At 42.2% G+C, this 22372-nt stretch overlaps 1 protein-coding gene across 1 annotated transcript in view; it reads right to left on the minus strand.

Moving 5' to 3' along the window:
- Positions 1–6448: 6448 nt before the first annotated feature.
- LOC134543189 (peroxidase-like) overlaps positions 6449–22372 on the minus strand; it is an 82582-nt gene continuing 66658 nt past the window's right edge. Inside the window, exons 11-16 of the mRNA XM_063388082.1 lie at positions 18359–18486; positions 16992–17194; positions 13723–13892; positions 10553–10661; positions 7695–7776; positions 6449–6851 (exon numbers count right to left, since the gene is read on the minus strand). Of these exons, the coding sequence (XP_063244152.1) occupies positions 6762–6851; positions 7695–7776; positions 10553–10661; positions 13723–13892; positions 16992–17194; positions 18359–18486 (782 nt within the window). The 3' untranslated portion in view covers positions 6449–6761. The remainder of the gene's footprint in view (positions 6852–7694; positions 7777–10552; positions 10662–13722; positions 13893–16991; positions 17195–18358; positions 18487–22372) is intronic.

The following is a 22372-nucleotide window of genomic DNA, read 5'->3' on the forward strand; positions in this document are numbered from 1 at the left end:
ATAATGGGAGTTGACGAGAATGAATTTAGATTTTATTCCAAGAGAGCGTCAGGCTAACTTTTGTTACTAACAGATGACTAGGGGCGTTATTCCAAGACATTCGGGTAAGGTAACGAATAAGCACTACCTTGTTGGGACACAACTGTAACCTAACTCGCTAACTGTAACCTAACCTAATTCCAGAATGTGTCCAAACCCAATCCCTGTCAGGTAACGTAAAAGCAACCATTTTAATAAACTGTACATTGCACGAGGCTAATTTCAATGCATTCTAGCGAACATTTGGCAACCATCTATTCATTTATTACGCCAAATATCCCACAGACAGCGGCAATATCGTGCGAAATAAATTGTGTAATTTTAATTAATTAATGGTAGCTTTTTCGTTAACTAAGAGGGATTAGGTTTGGATACATTCTGAAATACAGCTTGCGAATTATATTACAGTTGTATCCTAATAAGGTAGTCCTTATTCGTTACTTCACCCGAAAGTCTTCATAACTAAAAGTGCACAGCGTGTTTTGTCTTTTTCAAGTGTCACTGTAATTTACCCGCAAAAATTCTGTAACTGTACACTACAAACAGTAACACGTGATTAAAAAGTCTTCTCTGAAAGGTATTTCATTTAGTAGTTTGGAACCCAATTTAAGAAGGAGTCAGCCCCTCTACTGTGTTTAGGGAGTGTGTACTGCCGTCACCCGGCCTCTGTGAAAGGTCCGGGGGTACCTGACGGGCGCTACGGGCGTCGCGATGTTCTTGTTGTCCGGAGGGGCGCCAGGCTAGCGGGCTGCTAGGCCGTTCATGTTGGGTCGTGGGTACTCTGCCCCCGCGTGCCCCGCCAGGTACACGGCTTGAATGTAACCTGAATGGTTCTCCCTTGGTTGTGAAGGCCGCTCGGCCGTGTGGATTACGGAAAATGATTGTATACGAGTTGGTGAGAATACATTTAATTTGGGAGTTTCACCGGGGGTCCAAGTGGGTACACGGTACGCTCTACAAGTCCGCTCCGCGGTTCAGTCCCGCTACAAAAATTCTCACCAACACTTGGCGACGTCTAGCGGTTACACAATTAACAAGAAAAAAACACAACACTACGTGACAATGGTTACCGCGGCAGTCTCGTGGGACGTGGGTCGATGCTCGCTGGAGACGGCCAGCGCCGAAAGTTAACGGGTGCAGGGGGGGGGGGGTCGATGAGCGAGCTCCTAAGTTCGGCGAAACACGTGAGTGATATGATACGCAGCACGGTATCACGATGAAGACGGTCGGGATAGGCCCGGTTCCGTAAAATACGCGCCGAGTCGACGTGGGCAGCGATGAATTAATAAGAGGTTTTAAATTTAAAGATTTAGTACAGAATAAAAATAATCAATGAAAGAAACTTGAATGCTGCCCACGGACACACGTCTGTTCCCGGCGCGGAGTGGTTTGAGACTGCCGAACATGGCCGCCTCTCAAGGAAGAGAAACTTTCTCTTCTTTGTGAGTCGGCGTCAAAAAAATTATATTAATTGAATTTACTCTATTACCAGTTAAAACATGTTCCAGGTGCCCAATTAAAATGTAGCACCTGGTAATTGGGTGCTTAAGGCTTAACAATGGTTTTAATGTATTTAATTATTTAAATTGTGACATCAAGTGGGCGACTGTAAATTTACTAACATATTGTCCCACTGCGAATTGTTTTAGAGGGATTTCTCCTATTCTGACTTGATCATAGTCACGGGCATTTTAATTAAGGCCAGTGGCCGCGGTAACTGTTAATGAGGTTTGTTGTCTGCTCCGTGCGTGGTGTACTCGCCCGGAGTGGCTACGACACACTTATTACATGTCGGGTAATTAGTAATTTCGTACTAATGGCTTTTCCCTTAATTGAATTATGGGTTCGAGCCTCCGGGGTTCCGTACCTTTAAATTTCATTATGTCTATTGGGGTCACGCCCGAGGCGCTCGCCTGACTCAATCCGGCTGGGCAAGGGGCGTGCTCCGAAAACGGAATACGGTATTGGCGGTGCGGAGCACGGGCTTAACAGCCATGGTCAGTACGACGTCAGTACCTGTTTTAATAGTTAACATGACGTCGACCCAAGTGTCTCCCCTGCTCATAAAGACCGTTATGCTGCGCCAACCCCTGATCCACCCCTGCCCCATGCAGTGTGTTGAGTGTTATTGTGTTTATTTGTTTAATAAAACATTACGATGGGACAACATGAACATACCTATATGTAATGAACTCTAGTGTTATTTATGTAATATTTTGTTTGTAATAATAATTAGATGTTTTTCATAAATATGTCGAATATTTGTACAACATTGTCCACCGGGCGACGAAGTCGAGGCCAACACCCGGAAGCATCCGAGTGCTGTGCGTGTCGCGGGGTGGGGGGAGGATGGGCGGACGAGGGGCGACGCACGGCAGGGGCGGCAGTGGGCGTCTGGCGAGAGGACGACACGAACATGCGCAGAGGAACGGGTCGGCGAGCAGAGACTGGTGAGACCAAGCGGGATAAGTGGGGAGTCCAGCGAACTACTTAGCGAAATCAGGGATCTATTTGTCAGGCCCAAGTGACGAGTGGCCGCTGAGATGAGTTCAGAGCCTGCGAGACGTACGCGAGTAGACTGTGCCGAGAGCGACATAGAGTCAGGATTACATGTGGTACATCACGAATCATATCTGTAAATATTCATAATAGTAAATAAGGGTTTCAGTATCAAGACATTGTGTGTACCATCGGGCGTGTCACCACAGCAGCGTGACTGACATAACGCCTCAGTCGCCAACATTTTAATGTAACTTCATCCCGACTATCAACGAGAGGGGGCAATAGCTAGCCTATCTTACGAACGTATCACTAGACCACGGGGGCAGCCCGCACTAGGCGCCTGCCCACCAAAACACGTGCAGCCGAGCATCACTCCGCGGGTGCACGGGTGTTGTGCCTCAGGTAGCCCCATGTAAAGAGACTGTGTGAGGAGTTAATTAAAAACTGTACCCGAACCTACAAACTTTTACTAGTAGTGCGGATAGGAGTTTTTTATATTTTCCCCCCACCACAAGGACTGAACCACGACCCTAGTACTGAGCTCGGACAAGTATCGCATGGTGGGTGATATCCGCGACTACGACAAACACATTCAGTGAACACGCAACAGCCACGGACCTAGGTGGACCATGCTAGGGCTGACGACCCACGTAACCACAATTGGTTATATTGCAAGCTAGCCTGGTGCCCTCCCGGATAGATTTCAACCATCCAGCACCAGTCACCCCACTAGGCTCACCCCGGGTCTCAGCCCCGAAGCCACGAGTGATGGCAACGGATACAGAATTGTTTTATTTTTTTTCGGGAAGTGGTAAGGGTGACATAGTATGGTCTCCGAAAGAATGATGGAGATGTGGCGGATGTCTCTCAGTAGCATTGTTATTAGATGTCGTTGCCCTGCATCGGCTCTCTCGGGAAGAGCAACATCTTACAAAAAGGCGAGGCACGAACCGCTCAGCCCGCTTGGCTTACCAAGGGACGTCAGGTGGAGAACTATGATATGCAGCCTAGCCTGAACACTCATGGACCCATGTGTTGCAGACCCGTGGGAACAGGATACCAACTGGGTAAAAACAGTGCTCACATGTCAGGTAGTAGTAACATCCAGCTTTAATGTAGCACCTACAAGTGCAACTGTACAGACCTTCTCACTCTTCGATAATGAAAAACGTGTGAATGATTGCAATGGCCCTTACTCCTAGTCCTAAACATTGTGGCAAGCACACATTCGTGCCAGAGTTGGTCTGTCCCATAAGCATGGTGCCTGATCACATGCCCAACTGGACAATGCGAAGAACTAAAAAGGAGAGGAGGGGTTAAGCCCCCTGCTCAAAAAGATCATGGCGAGATGCGTGTGGAGCTCCAGAAATAAGAAAATATGTTAAAAACCATACTTAAACTATGATGTTAACTGATCAGTTGAAACAAGCAAGCTGATTTATTGAGCTTCATGATACTGCCTCTGAACTCGCCAAGGGGTCATGTAGGACAGGAGCAAAGGTTACAAGACAGTGCCTTTAGCTCTGCATGAATGGATGTCGCGTCAACAATATCATTAATTGGAATCTGTACTGAATGGGTATAAAAGATCACAAACTAAACTGGAATTAAAAATGTAAACTGTCTGGCTGAAACAAAATTCTTAAAACACAACACTGGCGTTGCAGCTAACCATTACATCACAGGATTCGTTCCTACAATGACAGATGGTGGTAGGACCCAGGTTTTGCTTACTTCCCAGGGCAGTATCATGTAAAGGGAGATTCGAAACAAACCTACATTCCTAATGACAACACATTCACATTTCGGCTTACAGGAACAGCCATCGGCGAAGTGGTCGAATGCACGATAGAAAATGCATATATTTGTTTAGTATAGTAGCAAAGAGAGCTGGTGTGTAATGCTAATTTTGAAGAGACGTGGTTTTTACCTTTGAACAAATGTTTAGAATGCATATTTAGCACAAAAGATTCAAGAAATATCTTACCTGACTTACCGGTTTCCACATCACCTTAGAGGTCTACTACAGGAGGTAAACATCTGGAGGTACGACACTCAACACGTTACTCTATTGTACATGGTTAGTTCCCCCAGGAGGCCTATTACCATGTCACTACGAAGAAAACCGTGCAGCATAATAAAGCAACTTAAGAAATTTATTTCAAAATACGTCAGGTTAAATAACAGCCTGGGAAATAAAGGTTTAAATATGGTAAAAGTGTGTCCAAAGATGAATTTTTTAACAGTGGTAGAGTCAATTATGCTTAATACCTAACAAACATGTAGATATTTGACTGCTGTAGATCTTGTGTGTATTACCGAAAACGTGCATTTAAATTCTAGATGACAGCGACTTAAAAATAGTTAATGATATTTATTGCTTTCAATCATTCAAAGTTTGTGTTTTTAACGCCTTCTTCGCTGGATTTTGTTTCATTCAGAGTAATGTTAAGTCCATACTGCCATATTACTCCAGCTGCGTTACGAACCTTAGAATGTTCATGGCAGAGTGATTCAATACCTTCCTCAGAATGAGAATAAAGGGACGACCAAAAAAAAAATTGTCGTAAAGCAGGGAAGAAAATTTTTCACGAGTGGGAAACCCCATACCTATCCAGGAACCAAACCCGCAACCCTTGAGTCATCAGTGTAGAGTTTCGACCACTAAACCAAATGGGCTGACTTCTCATTGCCAAGCAGCTACATATATACATGAGAAAGTAATAAGATTGTATTCCAAACGAGCAGTATAGTTTCGGAAGAATGCGATGATACCTATCCAAGTATTATTGAGGGTACTGAATGAAGTATAATTATTGCATTATCTCGTTTATTGTTACCTTTAGGTCATAAACAAATGTAAACAATATTGTACCTAACTAATTAAATGTGCCATGGCACATGTAATAATAGCCCCAATTTTTATCTAAGTTTTCCACTCATTAAGATTTTGGGTGTGTTATTAATATGCATCATACCATTTAAGTTGATACATATAGGGATATACCGTGTAGAGCGTATGTAGGTATATGCTATTAAACCCCCTAACGCCTGTATAAAATAAATGTATATTTATAGACTAAGTTTTAAACTTAGTATGAATGTGGTTTTCGTTTTCTACTAATTAAGATTTTGGGTAAGTTATTAATACACATCATACAATTTTAGTTTATAAATCTAGGGAGACAGTGTTTTTGAAGATTGGCTAATTTTGTTTTTAATAATATACGTTAAACTCATGTCAGAAGTATGTCCCAACAATCTTCGGGTTGCGATAGTCCTTGCCTACTAAAAAAAATAACAAAATTAGAAGTTTGGAATGGCAGTTCACTTTTGAAACTTAATTTTCAACATCATTGAAATTCCATGATGTTTATGCAGAATTTGGTTTACTTAATATTTTTTTATCTAATATATTAATTATTTAATTCTTGTTCTTGAGTTTCGTCTCACAGACAATGAGTTTATTACAGAAAATAAAATTCAAAAACATAATTGACCACATTGGGAAAGTAATTGAATTTGGCCTTAGCCAAGGGACCTTCCCAGCACTGCCCTGGTGGGAACTTCAGGAATCTATATAGAACATAACACGGTTGTATCAGGATTCCAACACTTCTGCCAGCCCAGAGCTCCAACACTGCGCCACCTGCCTCGACACTAAGTAATAATAATTAGAGCAGTGCACTAGGTGAAACGTGATTTAGAAAGGAAAGGTGTACAATACAGTGCGTGCCCTCTGAAAAACTCACATTGTGTGCTGTTTTTAAGCCACACATCTGTGTTTTGGTGCTCTTAAAAGTGAGTTTTAAAGGAGCAGTTATGTTCAAATTGTTCTTTTCGCTGGTCGCAAGTAATGTGTAACATTTACTGCAAAGTTAATGGCTAAAAACTTGATAGAGCTTGTAAATTTGCAAAAATATATTTTTATTTACATAAAGTGCACCAAATTCAACGATAGTTGTTTTTTGAGCGTGGTCTTGATTTTAATGCTGTCTTAATACATGTTTCTTCTTTTGTACACAAGTCCACAATCAAAAAACAGCACAGCTATAAATAACGTGCAATGTTTCCACAGTATTTTGAAAGTGATAATTACGTAGTCTGAATCTTTGAGACATTCACTTCAATCGTAAACACCATGAAATTTATCCATTTAATCATTGGCTCTTGTGGTTCATCAGTCTTCTGTTTAACCCAGTTGTAAATTGTTTGTCGATCTACACTGGGAGGAATATGTATTCAGGAAACCTCACGTACGATCTTCTCTGCGAATCTGGACGAATGTTTTGTTCAGCAGTGATAGTAACCTTGAAACAAAAATGATATTTTACATTAGTTATGTTCTGGGTAGATGACCACAGAAATTTTAAGCACCAAAACACATAAGTTATTAATTCATGTGTAAAAATATTATTTTAGTCATATATTAAAAAATTCACACAGGCCTACTCTTTTGAAAACAAACTAACATAATATATTTAGATAACTGGAAAAAGTTGGTAACTAACAGAAACAGGCACAAATATTATTTCTTCAAATGAGAAAAAAAATCGTACTTGCCAATTTGTTATTAATGTCTGAAACATCCATGAGAAATATGCTTTGCACTTCCTAACTACTTCTGGAAACAGGAACCATTCCATTCGTCTGTGTTATGACGAAACACCAGAGTTCAGAAACTGGACTTACCAAATTTTTTCCAATAAACCCAAGTATGTACCTGCGTTGTCGACAGCCCTGGTCATTTCTCCTGTATGTCCTGGGGGGAGGGGGAGAGGGGGAATAAATATGCGGCACAGGAGTAGTAGACCAGCCCTTAGTTAAAACCAAACAACTGAATAGCAAACCGTAAAAAAAAAGGGCAAGGGCTCACTACTCTTGAGCAGTGATACGTTATTTTGCTACCACGGAGACTACACGCAGCCTATGAGGTTGATGAGACGGAAGCCAAATGGCAACTACTAGCATGCTAATACTAGTGAGGGGTTTCATACGTGTTATATATATATATATATATATATATATATATATATTTTTTCAAACTGTGAGTGAGTCTGCAGGGAAACCCTCCCCCGCACCTCAAATACTTTTAAATTTCCTCGTGATTGGTTGACATTTCACCGACGGTACTCGCGCGGGGAGTGTCGTACCTGCTTCGGCAGAGGGTCCTCCCTCCACTTGCTGAGGTCCAGGCGAGCCAGCACCCTGCTCTTGCACGACACTCGAGGGTTCCTGCAGAAGGGACACAGGAACATCGGCGTCAGTGTTGCGTCCCCGCGCAAGGCGAGCAGTGTTCCGCCACACACTGGTGAACATGCCACAGCATCCCGTATCTTCCTAAATAAGGCTATGCCGGAGTGAATATAGAATACAAGCTTCGGTGCACTAATTCCGCACGGGTGGACAAGAATTTTTTTATTTTAATAATTACTATAAAGATATTTAACATCTAAATGAATGTCGTTTTTCAACTAACTATTTCGTACGTAGCTTTAAATTTCAAACTTATCTAACGAATATGCCGTAGAAATTTTGACAGACTGGATAAAGATCCGAGATGATGTTTACTTTTGATTGATATACAGGACGTCTTTGAAGTTGGGGCTGAACAACAATTTTGTTGTAAATAATAGAGAAAGTATTTAAGATAGAACACTGAACATCTTAATTATGTTTAATTGAACGAAGTTTTACAACCACACCGAGTTTTTTTTCACTCTAGTAAAATTATTTCATCGAAATAATTGCGGGTAGTAACATGCCAACAGCAATATGTGGAAAATAAAGGGGTTGCTCCCAATTATTTCAATTAATATTTTTTTTCTACAGCTACCAACTTCGCGGTGGTTGTAGAACTTGATAAATTAATCATAATTAAGAAGTTCAGTGTTCTATCTGAAATACTTTATTATTTACAAGAAAAGTGTTCTTAAGCTCCAGCTTGGGAAGTGCTTCAGACCATAAGTAGTACGCATATTTTCATCTTATTTTGTCGTGACGAACCTGCAGCCTAAGTTTGTCGGCCTAATTCAATTATTGTGTTATAAACTATCTGTAACGGTTAGACCAGCGTAAGTCAAGAAAGCAGCCAACGTGATTAATTCTGTTCGGTTTTACTTACAAAAAATGCTTTATCTCAATGAAATATATTTAAAAAAAATACAGTCCATCCAAAATAATGTAGACTTTTATTAGTAAAATAATTTTGGAAATCGGTCCAGTAGATATCGGGTTGATTTCTTACAAGGTAACCAACAAATAAAAGAACACACATTCTCTCTTCGCAATATCAGTAAAGATAAGTTCAAATAGATGGCCACTCCATACTTTTCCCATGACCGCAGTTTATACGGGTATGTTTTCGCTTAGCATAATTAGTTTAATAAGTGCATATGTACGTGAGGCAGTGAAGAAATCAACACTCTGGGCAGAGCCGCGTGGACTGAGAAAATGTATCCCATGCGGACAATATAGCAGGTAATAGCTAGTACACAGAAACCCGAAAGCACCTATCGATCATACATCCTGCACGTGCACGTGAAACACTTACGCGCTCAATAATGTGGAATAACTCTCTCTCTCTCTCTCTCTCTCTCTCTCTCTCTCTCTGATGTCATTTCCAAGTGTTCGAGTATGAACATGAGTGTACTGTCGTGCAGATGTGACTTGTTTGTCGACCAATGAACATTATAAAAATCGACCTAATAATAAAGAGGCAATTTAACTCTAGCCTGGAGAGAAATAAATTCGAAAATGAAGGTGGTATAGTCAATTTTGTAATTATGTGAGTTTCGTTCGGTACAAAATCCAAAGGGAAAAAGCTTAATTAGTAAATAAGTCGCCATTTTTTTTTAATATACTTCTTTAGGCGCGTTGAGCGTGAAATTTTGGTACCCATCGCAATGCGCGCGCACAATGCTACGGAAATTTAATAGGTTGAAGTTTAGTGCTCATGCCCGTTTCTGCTTCACTCACGAGCCGAAATCGTGAAGATAGTCAACGATAGCGGACCCGTGTGTGTCAGCATGCACCCGTGTATATTCGCTTTTTGTGAATGTCGGAGGAACGTACAATCCGTACTGACTCGCCAAGTATGACTTTTTGACTGTGAAACTTTCTGGAATACAATTTGCGAACTTCGATAGTCACAACAAGGACTAATAGAAAATTTTAAAAAAATACCTTTTTTAATTCATTAGTCAAACATAAGCGTCGAAGTTCCACAATTTGTTGGTTCTCGTTAATTATATGAACGTGAAACGTTTTCAAACTTAAGTTTGAGATCCAAAAGTTGAGTGTTTGTGTGCAGTCAGGAGCGCAACAACAGGGGGGGGGGAAGTGTATTTTGCCCCCCCCCCCCTTTGAAACCTTGAAGTGGGGGCAAACGGGGGCAAATAAAATGCTGTGTAATCAATTTTTAGATAATAAAACTGCTTAAACAGCACCATTTTCCACCTTTAAATACAAATTTTCCCGGGGGAAGACCCCCGGACCCCCCGCTTCAATTAGGGGGATCGATGATTCTTTATAAAAAAAAAGGTATATTGCCCCCCCCCCCTTTTTGGAAATTTAGTTGTTGCGCCCCTGTGTGCAGTATATTAATTACAAATTATTTCAGTGCATTGAAAAGCAATTGATGTCACGTGATCGTCTTGTCTGCGCGCACGAGGCGTGTGAGCAGGGGCGTAGCCAGGGGGGGGGGGTTTAGGGGTTAACCCCCCCCCCCTTAGCACCAAATCTTTAATTAATTTCTTATTCATCACTCAAACAAATTTCATATTAAAATTAATAAAAAGTTTACCATTACAATATTTAAATTTAAGTACCGAAAACTGTTAAAATAGCACTATTTTACAACTTAAAATCCAAATTTTCCCGGGGGAGGACCCCCGGACCCCCCGCTTTAATACGGGGTGGGGTGGGGGGGCATGCTTCTTAACACCCCCCATACACAAATCCTGGCTACGCCACTGCGTGTGAGACGCGCGGCGCCGGAGCAGGCACTCACGTCTGCGCGTCGGGCAGCGCCATGGAGTACACCTGGATGGTCTCCACGCGGTCGCCGGAGTCGCACAGCAGCCGCGACAGCTTCACGCTCCGGATGGTCTCCAGCTGGTCTGCAACATGGCGGACAGGGAGCGCCCGTCGAGAACCCGGCAGCGAGAAAAAGGTTTGTTTGAATCAAACAAATATTTGTTTGTATACCTATGGCGAAACAAATATTTACTTGGCGGAACAAAATATTTCGTTAGCTTAACCAAAGCTCGGTAAGAAGCAAAAATTATTTGTTACACCTAACCAAATATACATTTGTAGTTGACAACATCATTTTGATGGGTCGACAGAATCTTTTTCTACTACAAAATATTTGTTTGAATTAACAAAATATATTTATTTCGCCACATACAAACACATATTTTTGTTGAGGCAAACAAACCTTTCTCTCAGTGGCGGTCTTCGCGAGGAACTTCATTTCGTCACGCGCGACACTGTTCCGGACGAGACTGGGAACAAGGTGAGCGTGGTGGGACGTCGCTGCGACCAGCAGGAGCTGCCGTGACTGTGCGTGTGTGTGTACGTGTGTGCGCGTGTGTGCGCGTGGGGTGCTGTCACGACTGAGAAACACACAAGATAGAATCTTCTACGTTATGCCTGTTCTAAGTTGTGTGTTTCTAAGTTACGTGGTTCGGCGTTGTGTGTTTCTAAGTTACGTGTTTATACGTTATGACAGTTCTAAATTGTGAGTTTCTAAGTTGGGATGGTTCTAAGTTATGACTTTCTATCTACGTTACGAAGTTTCTAAGTTGTGTGCTTTTCTGCTTTGCGTGTTTCTAAGTTATGACAGTTATAAGCTGTGTGTTTCTAAGTTATGTGGTTCGGCGTTGTGTGTTTCTAAGTTACGTGTTTCTACGTTATGGCAACTCTAAATTGTGAGTTTCTAAGTTGGGATAGTTATAAGTTATGACTTTATACGTTACGTCTTAGTTGTGTGCTTCTTCGTTGTGTGTTTAGTTATGACAGTCCTAAGTTGTGTGTCTCTAAGTTATGTGTGGTTCCCTGTGTGCGCGCACACACCTGGGCAGGCCCTTCAGCAGTGCCGCCAGCCCCGGACAAATTCAAAAGCTTTTTATTACACATATTTGCACTTTACAGTTTTTTAATACACGGACATCCCAGCACTCGGTGCCCTTTTGCCAAAAATAATATACAAGTGGTTGTTTGATTAAATTTATACAGTTAAAATATATTTGAGAATAAAAGGAAAAAAAAAATAGAAACCTTTAATCTCTGACGCTGATGGGGATTTAGAACACAGGGCAGGCAGTACGACTGAAACAGCTCACACTGGGATTCAAACCAGTTTTTTTCCCTTCCAAATCTCAAACTCTTGTTTCCTCTCCCACTTCTTTATTCATATGATTTCCCTCAGCAGCGAGTGGGTTCGAGTCCCTACCGCGATCCCCACCAAAGAAACAAAATTTTAAACAACACGCAAGAAGTAACTCAGTGTCATCTTTTTTCACATGCATCCACACGTAAACTCTATTCCACAACACAAGGCAGTGGGCGGCATTTCGGCGGCCTGGAACTTTTCGCGGGCCCTTGGTTCAATCCCCAGTTCTGGCATACACGGACCACGAGGCCCGCAACGGCTGTGACGACAACACAGTTTGCGGCACGCTGTGTCGCAGCGTTGTCTGATCGAACAAACGGTCTGAGAAGGGGATTACAACCCTTCGCGCTGCGGGGTTGTTCCCAGGCCTGCGAGGAGTCAAGCGCTCTTCGCGAGCTGGTCGATTCGCGCGCAGCCGCCATTGCCTGCGGCAGCTGTGTGATGGACATAGTATTTGTTCGCCCGCTCGGCGGCGCCAGTAAGCAGTTCACACAAGCATACATGTTGTTTACTTTAACGCGGTCTCTACTTGCCCTGCGAAGTAATCAGTAACCTCATTGCTACAGTGAAAGTTACACTGTCATAAATCACAGAAAAGTTACGGAATATCCAACGAAAAATTCGCATCTTCGTAGTTTCAGATAACCGGATATTCGTATAAACTTTCGCCGTGTTTCAACTTCCGAGTTCTTTTTCTTTTTTTATAAAGTGAGTACATAAACACGACCGTAGAATGAAAACAAAATAGCATTCTTGCAGTAGTCCTAACACGTTTTTTTAAGTTTTACGTATCCGCCGCCGCTGTAAGGCGTATGGACTAACATTTCAGCGCATTCTGCCCCACTATTAGCATCTCTTGCGATGGTATGTCTTGACGCGGGAGCCAGTGCGCCGTGCGATTAGTCCACCCGCCTTACAGCGGTGTCGTGCGGGAGACGGAGATACAGGCGCTGGCCTTGTGTGTCTATTCACTGGCGACTTACTTCTTAGAAGAAGGCATCGAGAAGCTTGTGTTACGATGTGACAAATGCCTCGATCGTTTCGGCGATTATGTAGAAATTTTGGTGATAAAATTATTCTGTTATATAATTTTTTTCTTTTTTTATATAGCACATCGGAGGTTAAAAAAAATTGGTTCGATAGTTAAACGTGTGAACGTCATAACAAAACATTGATGAAATTATTGCATACTTTTATGAATAAAATAGAATCATTATTGAATTATCACTATTTTGTATGTATACAAAGAAGGCGTAAAATGAAATCTACAATTTAATTGATAAATTTACTTTTATTTGCACTCATTAATTCAAATATGTTTATTACTTTAACGAAGAGATTATTTTAACAAATACTTTTATACTTGTTTGCTATTTAACTTCTTCCAATCTGTGTTATTCTGTTAAGGATAGGACGATGATAGGAAAAATAGGAAACGAATGGGAGTGTTTCAAGTTTAATGTGCCTCGAAAAAGTCAAATCGATGGTTGTTCCAATCGAGTGGAAGAGAGATAGATGCGGCGTAAGCGTACAATGAGCGTAACGGGACAATGTGCGTAACGGGACACTTTCTCGTGCGTGCAGCCGGCGTTCATCGATTTATTAGACGTTGTCACGTCAAAAACACATCTCTCGTGACATCATAGCCAATGCGAGCCTCCCAGTTCGAAATCCCTGTGTTGGCATAGAACCTGAGGGTTCCTAGAGTCCCGCGGGCCGCGGCTTACCACCCATTACCTCTGGTTGTCAACTGCTCATCTGTGACGGTGGGGGTCTGTGCGTACCTGGCGTGAAGGAGCCGGGCTGGCCAGGGTTCTCGTACCAGAAGCGGTCGCCGGTCCTGAGCCGCCTGAAGGTGCGCGCGATGAGGCAGTTGAAGGTGGGTCCCACCATGCTGCCCGGCGCCGGCTGCTCTGCCACCCCCGCCGACCACAGGTCGATGTCATCCGGGTGACTGCGGCAGCCATACAAGTGCGGCTATTACACTGGACGCCATGTCGTACAGTCAGACAGCAAATAAAACGTTTTTTTTAATGGTACTGAACCATAGGGAGAACATGACTGATTACTAGAGACCTGTAAAATTCGCGGCTTCAATGACCTCCAGGATAGACTCTACTATACACTCTACACACTCGGGCAAATGCCACCTTGTTCATTGGCTGCTGACTTGTGAGTCGTCTCGACCGAGTGTCCGTGATTCGACACTTCTTTGAGCGAGGGTCCCTTAATTGGCCCTCATTACTCCAGATTAACAGTGAACCAGTGGTAGAAGCAGCGCTAAGGTATAATTATTTGAATTGTAGCATATCATGAAATGAATCCGCGAATTTTGCAGGTCTCTACTGATTACGTATTTAATTGGGAATGGTGGGTTGTGTATCTACAACTGTCATAATTATGACACCAGTTCGCGAATAATGACAACAATGGGTTCCCAAAGATCGTTTATATGCAATATCGACCAGTAAAATATAATACGAAACCTCTACTACAAGCTGTGGCTTAGTATTAAAAAAAACTTACCTCCTCGTTCACATCGGTATAATTAGAGGCTACACGGAGTTTTTAGACGAGGATGGGAAATCGACGGAACGCATGGTTGAAGGCAAATGGGAGTACCATGGGAAAACCCACCGGTCACGGCAACGTCCAACCACGTTTACCACTCGCGAACGAAACACGCGGGTTTGACGTCGCCTGTGATCGAGCCCGGATCACCCTGGAGAGAGTCGTAGACATATATAGTCAAGTAGTTAAGAGTATGTACAGGTTGTTTCACGACGCCCACTCGCACCGTTAGTGCGTTCGTAACTCTCTTCGACGCATTCGTGTGAACGCGTAACCACATAACTTACATAAAAGACACGAAACCTGTATACATAAACATCACCACAAAAAAGAAATCCACTAAGATCAATCAGAATTATCTACTCTAATTTGAATACCATGCAGCGTTTAACTGAACAATACGTACTGAAGTACCGCAAAACAAATTCAAAACAATGTCTAGTGTAGGCCCAAAGGCTGGCTACATACGCAACAGCACACGCACAGCACACGCGCACGGAAGTCGCACATACACAAACATATAGTAGCTGCCGCACTGGAAAACAGTACACGCACCTGAAAATGCCACGCGCTCTGTGAGCGGAGAGTTTTCGAACTTCTGACTTTTCTCTGTGTCGTGCGTCTATTTCTGCTCGTCGCCAATCAGCAGACCCCACGTCAGTAGAAGAATAGCTAACGATTGTTTCGATCTGGGTATTTCACACATATTAAGTGAAATCAGTTTTAATATTTTTTTTTTTAATTTACGAGACATTGCTTCGTTGTTAATCACTTACTGTCGTTAAAACTAAACGTAGTTTATACTTATTAAATAAGTAAATAACTGTCAAACACACACAAATATCAAAATAAGTCAAGAAGTAAATAATTATATATCAGTTACATAATTAAATTGAATTCAAATGTTTTTTAGTTAAAATTAAATTCTTTCAGCTGATTTTTTTTTTCAGCCTCACTTTCCGAAAAGGACGGTAACGTCAAAGCTCTGAGAGAGATTGGCATCTGCATGTACTTGCTGTATCACGCACGCGCGTGGAAAATCGAAAGTAAAGCTACTGTGCCGTGTCGTGCGCACGCAGTGTGTGGGTTGTTTGTACAGCTTTACTGCGAGTATCGCGTGTACTCGCACCAGGAAGCATGGCCACAAGGTCGAACCCGCGCACTTTCACCGAGCGCATCTTCGCCTTGCTGACCGGCGGCCGCAGATCTCTCGCTCGCGCGAGATTTCCTCTGAAATCCATCTGCGACCATTTATTTTAAGCGCACTTTGTCACTGAAACTGACTACAGGAGGAATGTGTCGTTTAATATTTCATAATTAATGCTTTATTTAAAATATATATATATTTTTAACGATTTAAAAAAAATGGTTTTATAACCAGTTTGCAAACTACAAATTTATACGATACTAAGCGCAGGCTATTTCTCTTGAAGATACAGAAACAGGATTTCTCAATTAATTGTTTTAGTTGCGAAAATTCTAAAAAAATTATGCAGCAAGTAAATTCGGGGTGAGCCTCATCTCATAATTTACTATTTTCATGAGACATCTGTGTTGATGATAGTAATAATTATGATGTGATGATATTGAAGACGATTAAAGTATGATGACGGTGATGATTAGGTATGATGATGAAGACTATTAGGTATGACGATGGAGACGATTAGGTTAAATGACGATATTAAAGGTGGTGATGATAATGATGTTAGGTATGATGATGGTGACTATGTTGATCATCCACTACATGACGATTCAGAATGACGACGATGAATATGATGGTGATATGATGATGATGATAGTGATGAATATTGTGATGATTATGATGGTGTAAGGGGTGAAGTATACGATAATGATGAGGAAAAAGATGAAGATGATTGTGATAATACAATTGATGGGTAATATTATGAAGAGGAGAAGGAAGATGATGTCGATGATGTTAGCGATGAAGGGGCTATAATTATGAGTAGGAGGAAGATGAAGACGGTGATGTGAAGACGATAAGGAGGAGGTGGAGGATGAGGGTGTTGGTGATGAAGGGGCTATAATGATGAAGACAATGAGGAGGAGGTGGAGGATGAGGGTGTTCGTGATGAAGGGGCTATAATGATGAAGACAATGAGGAGGAGGTGGAGGATGAGGGTGTTGGTGATGAAGGGGCTATAATGATGAAGACGATGAGGAGGAGGTGGAGGATGAGGGTGTTGGTGATGAAGGGGCTATAATCATGAGTAGGAGGCAGATAAAGACGATCATGAGGAGGAGGATGAGGGTGTTGGTGATGAAGGGGCTATAATCATGAGTAGGAGGCAGATGAAGACTATGAGGAGGAGGTGGAGGATGAGGGTGTTGGTGATGAAGGGGCTATAATCATGAGAAGGAGGCAGATGAAGACGATGAGGAGGTGGAGGATGAGGTTGTTGGTGATGAAGGGGCTATAATGATGAAGACGACGAGGAGGAGGGAGTCGGTGCCGGCCACTGACTCGTATACGTCGTTGTAGCGGTGCACGGTGGAGTTGGGCATGGCGTGCAGCATGTTGGACCAGCGCTCCATGAGCGGCAGGCCGCACCAGCTGCGGTACTGGTTGTAGCTGGGCACGCCGTGCTCGCGGGCGCGCTGCACGTTGATGGCGGCCAGGTCCATCCCGAACTGCTGCAGCGGCTGCTGGAAGAGGTGGTTCGTCACCTGCGACACGGGGCAAGCGGCCTCCGTTACACACCAGCGAATACGTACACCTGTCGCCAGTGATAAGATCCACGATTATTACTTGGATTCATTCGGTGGCAAAGCAGACTTGAAGCACGTAAACGACCGATTCACGTAGATAATTGGACCAAATGCTTTTGAAACACCTTTGACAACCCTGAACCAATTATTAAAAATAAGAATTTGTTGCCCAATCAAGTGTAACCCACAAATGAATGAGACCTTGTTATCGATCAATGGGCATTATAAATGCAAACGGTATATTGAGCACTGCTGTTGCCATCTGTGTTTTCGGCGAGTAATTTGGATAACTATTTTATAACTTATTTATTACATAACCTTGAACACATGTTCCATTGTACTACACTAATTCATAGGTCATTAACAACTGTTGAACAGAAATTTCAGCCACCAGTACACTGTTAGAAATTAAAGTAAATTTAGTTTTTTTTCTGTAAAATAATGCCCCTTAAACAGTCGAAGAGTTTTTTCGTGGCTCTAGATATCTAGATATTTGTTTAATTCTACGTACGCTTGATTCCAACTTCCTAGGTATGTTTTGTGGTAAATGATATAAACTTGCATACGAAAAGAACAACGTACTTGACAAGTTTTTTTATGATTTTTTCATAATACTCTAAAATGAATCTTGTGCATTCATGCACAAAAGACAACTCTGTTCCCGTGAGTTTGGGAATATATGCGTAAGTTACGAAGAAAATTTTAAAAACATTTTTAATAGCGTACATAACATTAAAAATAATTTATTGTACGCACACAATTATTGTTTACACTGGTTTTCGTGGAAAAACCCTCAAGAATGGTCAACATACATGAATACACGAAACAAGGAGAACAAGCAAATACCTATCAGTTGATGTTAAATGTTAAATATCTTGGCAGCAAAGGGTATCCCGTGGTAGGAATTTAGTCAGGAAGAATTACATCACTGACGAACCCAGTGAACTGAGAATAGTAACTACAGACAAATGACAGACAACCCAACTAATATAGCACGGACAAACACAGCAGGCCTCTTACGCCAAAACAGTTATGTTTAATCACTATTCCCCCACTGGAAGAGTCATTAAAAGAACGTAAGTGCGCATCACACACACAGAGCGCCAGGGAGCGCGAACTCACCTCCTGAGTGACGAAGTCGTCCATGGCCTGCGACACCTGGTTCACGAGCCCCATCACGTACTGGTCGTACCAGCCCGGCTTGTACAGGTTGTACGGCCTCTTCAGCACCTCGCTCAGCCGCTGCGACTCTGCGGGAACACACCCGACCTCCCGACGTCATCAGCCGGCTCTTTTCCCTGAACGGAACTCGGCGGACAACCCGCAACGGCGGCGCTCGGGGCCCGGTCTCTCGAGCTGGGCCGGTTGCGTCGCTTCGTCGCCATTGCTATTCCTCCTGTCAGTTCCTTCCGACAACTCTCTCTCGCAGTCGTCGTCGGGCCATTACCACAGCCCGTCGCCTCCGTCCGACGATCACGTGACACGCAGTCAACGATTTGGCCCGGCAAAATTCCATCCGTCCGTCCGTGGAAAGTTTGGCAACTTCAAACTTTAGACTGACGGATGGATGAAATCATAACCTCCAAATATCAGCCAGGTTTTATTTTTGCGTGTCAAATCTTATTATATCAGAAGATATTAAAGATTGTTTAATTGCTTAGCTGTTATCACATTTTTTTTAACTTAAGTTTGAACAGATTTCAAATGCTGCTTTTTTTTTTTTTTTTTAACAAAAATGGTCCTGATCACAGATGTTTATTAATCACGCATGGTTAAGTCAGAGAAATGTGAAAATAGATACCATATTGAAAAAAATTGAGTTTAATGAGTTTAAATCTTGCATGAATTCTAAATAATATAATTACATAAAATAGATTTTTCCAAAATATTTTAATTTATTGTACAGTTGTCAGCATTGAAATGAAAAAAAAAATACTATGGCAGTAGAGCGGAGTGTTATAAATCGCTCGATGGCTGTCGGACGGACGGACGGATGGACGGACGGACGGACTCGACAGGTTATTACAAGTCAGGCCTAGGATTACTAAACGTTATTTTCGACCTGTATTACATACGTGCTCACAGCTATATACGTGCGTAACGTTTCACCTCTATTAGGGTATTTGATAATATTTAGTGAATATTTACTGGGGAAATTCAAGACCAAATATAGAGCTATCATGATATAATTACAGGAAAAGCCCTCAAGTAATATTAATGACAATAAAGTTAACTTATCAAAATGGCCTGTGGGATCGAGTCTGTATAGCCAACTCCTAAACTCTGGTGTTTTGTAATAACTGTGTCGTGTATTAGGGATTTAGGCACGTTTTATTTAAAAATTTGTAATCTTAAATATGTTTGGAAATTTATTTTTTTTACTCATCTTATTTCCTTATGGCCAGGCCATCAGCCTCTGTTCTCAGAGGCGAGCTGATTTTCTTTCCCAGCCTCATGTTAGGCTAGCATTCTGGCTAATATTTCTCCCGCCTCCAGGCACGTCGGAGGCCGGTAACTTTATTTCTTCACGTGACTTCTTTTGCCTACAGCAGCTTGTGAAGCAGTGCTGAGCCCTGCTAACTCTGTCACGAATCGGTATAAGGTTCACTAGCAGCAAGACACGACAGGAGGATCCCGTGGGCCTTGCGTCCCACAGACCATGCGTTTTTTGAAGCCATCCCCCTCCTGCTCACCCACCCTTTCTTCTCAGAAGTGAAGCTAGGAGCGACGACCGTACGGGGATGTTAACCGAATTCAAGGCCATCTCAGGCTTGACAGCCGCAGTTACGATTCTGGACTTTAACGACATCTAGCGACGGCTGTGGTCACTAACGCCACTTGTGGGCATCGCCAGCGCCGACACCAGCGCTCGCGCGGAGGTAACGACAACCTCTCTCCCCCTTATGTCTCAGGCCGCTAGGTGGCACCACTGGTTACTCCATTACCCCCTAGCTTGACACTCTCGTCGGTCACTAGTCGATTTATTAGTACTTCTTCTCGCCACCAAAAGATAGCGCCTCAGTCGCGCAGTCACTCCAGTAAGATCTAATTTTTTTATGCCGGACACCTTCGGGTGGGCTCGGTAATTTTCGGCTCAGAGCCTACCCCCCTCCCATTCTCTAGAGACCCCGCGCTTATGATATACTGACGATACCCCGCGCTGAAGTTACTTCGGTGCGCGCCTCCTGACTGACTGGTACCGTTTGTAACTGCGATCTTCGGCAAATCATCGACATCGCATCGTATATTATGTAGTCTTCTCAGACTAGAGGGATGAAGTCCCTATTTAAAATTAAGAGTAACCAGTCAGTAGTTTAGTTAAAAGTAGAGAAACTTAGTATTTGTTATATATTCTTTTTTTAATTAATCATGATGACTTCCGTGTCTACCGCGCATCGTGGTTCGGGTTTTCGGAGACGAGACGCCCTCTCCTGAGCGCCAGGACCAACACCCCCTGTTTTGGTAAGTCTTGACGTCATCCCCCTTTAATTTCCCTCTATTGGCCTTTTGCGCCATTTAAGTATAGTCTGGAAACAGGTCTGATTCTTTGGAATTTGGACTTCTGTTTCAGACAGGGTTCCAAGTTTGGGGCAACCAAAATCCTCTGCCAGAACTTCTGTAATCGGTTCCTGAGCAGAATCCACCATCTTTAGGCCTACTACCTCGACCACCGTCAACCTACAGCCCCGGGTGATACCCGCATAATTCTATTATTTTATTTACGAACTCAAAAATAGTGTAACCCAGTTAAGACAGCGGACAGTAAAAGCAGTTCGAGGAGAAGAAATTTATATAATGTTTTGCAAGGACTATATGTACAACCTGTAAAGTTAGCGATGTTAATTTCATTCATGTTTTTAAATATTGTTATTTTTGTTAAACATTCAGGGCCGGTCCTATAGTAAATAAGTTCAAAGAATATAATATAATAAGTGTAATTGTGAGGAATTTAAGTAAGATCACTTATCCATGAAAAACAGACGTTACAAAAGAATATTTAATCTATAAAAAAAAAGAATGAACAATGATTAATAAAATAAGGAAGTCTATAGATGTAACTGTTGTTTTTATTTAAGTAATCTATAATAACGATCCCATTTCTCCCTAGTGTTCGTAGGGAGTCTCTAAATTTTCTTTGTTTACTCCTAGTGTCGCCTCTGATGTTGACTTTTATAGCTATTAATTCTGGGCCCCAGTATTCAGAGTTTCCAAATCTTTTAACCAACTTATTTAATTATTCTTTAAGACACTTGGGGTATTACAAAATGGTAGCAGAGCGTGGTTACGTCTATAGGCATACCTAAGTTGAAAGGTCATACCTAAAATTAAAATTTAAAAAAATTGAATAAAAAAATTTTTTAAATGTTTTTTTTTGGTCACTGAGAATATTTTTGTAGTAAGTAATTTGTGAACTGTCCGCTGATACACGTAGTAGCTAAATTGACCCTTGAATTTTATAATTATAATAAGTTTTGTTGTACTTTGGTCTCTGTGTTTACATTTGACGCGCGCGGAGAGGCAGCTGGCTGCCCGCCCACGCAACTCAGCCCACGCGCGTGGCTTATCAACAGAGACGTGTCCGCTGGACACCCCTAGTTAAAGGCGCTGCGCGCCAAGGTCAGTCCTGCCGGCTGACATGACCTTCATTGTAGGTACTGTGTTGTGCAAGCTAACCTGACAGCTTGTTACACCCAGAGTACACTGTTCATTTCCCGACGCGCGTAGTAATAATAATAATAAATTATGAAGGCACATAACCAAGGCGAATAGAATGTTTTCTGTACTCAGAAGAAAACAGGAAGTGCAAAAAATATTTCTCGTAAATGTTTGACATGAAAAATTTTGGGCATATGCAATTTTATCACATTCTTGACAGTAAAAATACTTGTTTATGTTAGCTATAATTTATGTCATGGCAGTCTTGGTGAGGGATATTTCGGGAAGGAATAAGCCACGGCATGTTGCAAGGAATCTTATAGCATTTGCATGAAGTTGATTCGTAAAACACCGGAGAAAACAAAATATGAATGGATGTACATGGGATTCGAACCCGCGTCCTGCAGAATGCAAATCCAGCCTTTTTACTACTGCGCCACCACATTCCATTGGATAGATGAAGCCGAGCTTATTTGTTAT

The sequence above is a fragment of the Bacillus rossius genome (genome assembly GCF_032445375.1).
Source record: "Bacillus rossius redtenbacheri isolate Brsri chromosome 9 unlocalized genomic scaffold, Brsri_v3 Brsri_v3_scf9_2, whole genome shotgun sequence".
In the NCBI taxonomy this organism is placed as follows: Eukaryota; Metazoa; Arthropoda; class Insecta; order Phasmatodea; family Bacillidae; genus Bacillus; species Bacillus rossius.